The 3,711-nt window shown below is 46.3% G+C and overlaps 1 protein-coding gene across 1 annotated transcript; it reads left to right on the top strand.

Moving 5' to 3' along the window:
• The first annotated feature begins 240 nt into the window (after positions 1 to 240).
• On the top strand, positions 241 to 3,498 carry LOC136590892 (protein kinase C theta type-like). Its single transcript, XM_066588415.1, has 4 exons — positions 241 to 297; positions 444 to 506; positions 672 to 1,112; positions 3,462 to 3,498. Exons 1-4 carry the CDS (start codon positions 257 to 259, stop codon positions 3,496 to 3,498), a joined length of 582 nt encoding a protein of 193 aa, XP_066444512.1. The 5' UTR covers positions 241 to 256.
• Positions 3,499 to 3,711: the final 213 nt, after the last annotated feature.

Genomic DNA, 3,711 nt, shown 5'->3' with positions numbered 1-3,711 from the left:
TTCTGGCCGCTGTCAGTGATAATTTCTTATCTGCTTTCTTAAGGTGGTCCTGGCATCTTTTCCTGGAAGGAACACCTTCATGGCCATCAAGGTTGTTGACAGAGGAAAGAGCAAGGCAGACGTCATAAGGAGAGAGCGGCGGATACTCCTGAAGGCCCAAGACTGCCCCTTCATCTACCATCTGTATGCCGCACAGCAGTCTGCAGACCGGGCCTACTTCATCACGGAGTATCTGTCCGGAGGAAGCCTGGCGGCGATGATCAGGATGTGCGGCAGCTTGGACATCAACCATGTCAGGTGAGTAAATGACTAATCAGGAGACGGGGGGATACTGAGGGCGACATGACAGATATAGAAGAGTGGAGGGCGTACAGGTGACACTATGATGGTGACATGACGTCGGGGACTTATTTCATGTCATTGATACTACACTCTTTTCTCAGATTCTACACAGCGGAGATTGCATGCGGCCTCCAGTTCCTGCACCGACGCTACATCATCCATCGGTAAGCACAACTTTCCCACATCTCCCTGTTTCCCTGGTGAAGATAATGTACCCAGCTTTCCCAGAGTCCTGAATTAGGACTGGTTAAGCTGTGGTACATTATTTCTCTACTACATTATTACTGCATCACTCAACAGATTAACCTTTTTACTTTTCTTCATTGTAGTGACATAAAGCCGGCGAACATCATGCTGGACGGAGATGGACACATCCGCCTGATTGACCTGGGGCTGGCCCAAGACGGCGTCGTCCCGTCTAAGAAGATCAGCGGAGTGACAGGCACTTATAGATTCATGGCCCCAGAGGTGCTTCGTGAGAAGGACTACGACGCAGCAGTCGACTGGTGGGGCCTGGGGATTGTCGTATCCTGGATGGCGACAGGACAGTCCCCCTTCTACCACGGCTCCTCCAGGAGAAAGATCATCAAGTCCATCACCAGAAAGAAGCCAAAATTCCCATCTTGGCTAGATGCTGACGTAAAGCATCTTCTGAAGAGACTGCTGCGGAAGAAGCCAAAGAAGAGGCTGGGTGTCCACAAGAATATCAGAGGTCACCGATTCTTCAACACCGTGAATTGGGAGGAGCTGGAGATGAAAAGAGCAGAGCCGCCATTCAAACCCTTCAGCAGAGTTCCCAGGAATCGAGACCTGCCGTGGCCGGAGGGTGGTACACCCCTTCACCCTGTGGACGGATTTTCGTACACTTCACCAAGCTGGACCCGGTAAGATCTTCCTCCTCTAGGGTTGATGTTCTTCAGGCAGACCTCTGTGTTGATTATCATTGTTCCTCTGGTGTCAGACAGCTCAGGAGGTCATATAATAACATTATTATTGCTCCTGTAAATACCATGTCTCTACTTCTTCTTAGGATGACGAGAAGAATCCGATTGTGAAGGAAGCCGCGACCATCTGGTAAGTATCCTCTATACACACTCACACATACATATCTGTACACCTATACACACAGGACACCTACAATCATATCCATACACTGTAGCAAAACTTCACATACCGTAGAAAGCTTAATACATAAACCATTTCCTCTAACATAGCAAAGGACTTTGGGGAAAATATATTAAGACCAGCAATATGGCCTCTATTATGGCTTCCACAATCACAAAACTCCCAATACCTCATAGTAAAGACACAGTTGCAGAAAATAACTTTTTTATATCAGATCCCAATCAGATCCTGATACAAGTCATTATGTTACAGTAGTTCACTGGTTTATATCCACAACTGGTAACACTGACAATTCCTTCTTATGTCTTGTAGGCTCGGCCCACGACAACTGTCTGCTGAACACACGACTCTGCTGCTGTAGAAGACCCCGGCTTACCAACAACATCCTCTCTCCACCAACTGCATCCTGCGTATTACCATCATGCTACCCCGACCTTGGCATCCTTCGGCTGGCATCGAACATCATCCTCTCCTGAAGACCCTCTACGCCCCCAGGAGCGGCCTGTGCTTGATTGGTAACTGGCGAGTTCAGGAACAATAGCCCGAGTGACTATCATCCCTGAACTCCTGGTTACTAGTAAGACCTCGGCACAGGCCAGGTAAGCAGCACGCACCACATACATGAAGGTTAGACACTAGTGTAGACACTAACACATACATAGACACAAATATACACACAGATAGGTGTAGATGTCGGCTTTGATCTTGGGACTTGCTCTGATCGCCATATTTGGGGTCAGGAAGGAATTTTTCCAACTTGAGGACAATTGGCTCATACCTCAAGGAGGTTTTTGCCTTCCTCTGGATCAACTCACAGCCTTAAATAGGGTTAGGTCTTATTTATAAGGAATCAGCCACATAAATAACATAATATAAACATAAAGAAACACAATCTTTAGCTGACATCACATACACCAGGGAGGTGAGCGGCTGGCGTTTGATCCTGAGATTTATTCTGGTCGCCATATTTGGGGTCAGGAAGGAATTTTTCCCCCTTAAAACAGGATAATTGGCTCTTTCCTCAAGGGGGTTTTCGCCTTCCTCTGGACCAACACAGTCTATAAACAGGTTTAGTTCAATACACTTTAGATTCCCCACAAACAATAAATGGTAAGAGATTTATTTAGATTTCTGACAACAAGAATACATTCTAATAAGTCAGGTCAGATGTCGGCTTTGATCCTGGGACTTGTTCTGATCGCCATATTTGGGGTCAGGAAGGAATTTTTCCCCTTTATACAAGGATAATTGGCTTCTTCCTATCAAAGGGTTTTCGCCTTCCTCTCGATCAATAGCCTCAAAATACCTCATAATAAAATCTACCATTTCCTACAGCTAGAAATAAAATGTTCTTTCTCCCTCCATAAACCTTTGTGTCGGTGTCTTTATTTCTATTGGATGTCTTAGGCCTCATGCCCACAGCCGTGGCGGACTCCGCTAGTGGAATATTGCAACGGAGTCCACCACGGCGCCCCGGAAAACCCTAACACTCAGCTTCCGGTTCCGCCATGCTGTTACCGTCCTTCGAGCCGGTGCGCATACGCAGTACAGTGCATGATGCGCCGGCAGTGCCAGATGATGCAGGTAGGCACGCGTTTTTACGCGATACTTCCGAAGGATAGCATGACGGCTATGTCAATGGAAGCCGGCCACGCATATTCCCATGGCAAATAGAGCATGCCACCGTTTGTTGCACGCTGCGGAATTCTGCAGCGTGAACATTTAGCTGTTAGGTTCAATAGAACCGAATAGCTCCGGGGTAACGCCGCGGATTTCCGCCGCGTAAAATGTGGCAGAAATTCGGCAATGGGCATTAGCCCTTATTTAATGTTCTCTCAGACAAAAATGAGCGATAATCGCTACATGTAAACGCAGACATTGTGTACTTTTAATTTGATCGATGGATTTTAGCTAAACTTAAAATTCATCATGCAGCCGCTGAAAGACTGAGCACAAATACTCCGTTTGAACGTATTTTACTCATCCTTCAATAGACTGCAGGATGTTCTCCCTGTGGTATGTTTACACTAGCCAGGAGGAGAATAATGGAATGTGCAGGCAGCTGTTTGCACAGCTTGGAGTGTGTTTAAACACACACTGGTCTCTGCAAACAACTTCTAGAGGTCCTTTTACATGCAAATGAAGCTGATAAAGTGTTAATGTCCATTAACACTTTATACAAATAGATTGCTAAATCTTTCAATGTTTCAGTCCTTTGAAAGATTACCTTTGCACATAAAAGGG

The sequence above is a fragment of the Eleutherodactylus coqui genome, unplaced genomic scaffold (assembly GCF_035609145.1).
Source record: "Eleutherodactylus coqui strain aEleCoq1 unplaced genomic scaffold, aEleCoq1.hap1 HAP1_SCAFFOLD_427, whole genome shotgun sequence".
In the NCBI taxonomy this organism is placed as follows: Eukaryota; Metazoa; Chordata; class Amphibia; order Anura; family Eleutherodactylidae; genus Eleutherodactylus; species Eleutherodactylus coqui.
This window is presented reverse-complemented; position numbering and strand designations above follow the sequence as displayed.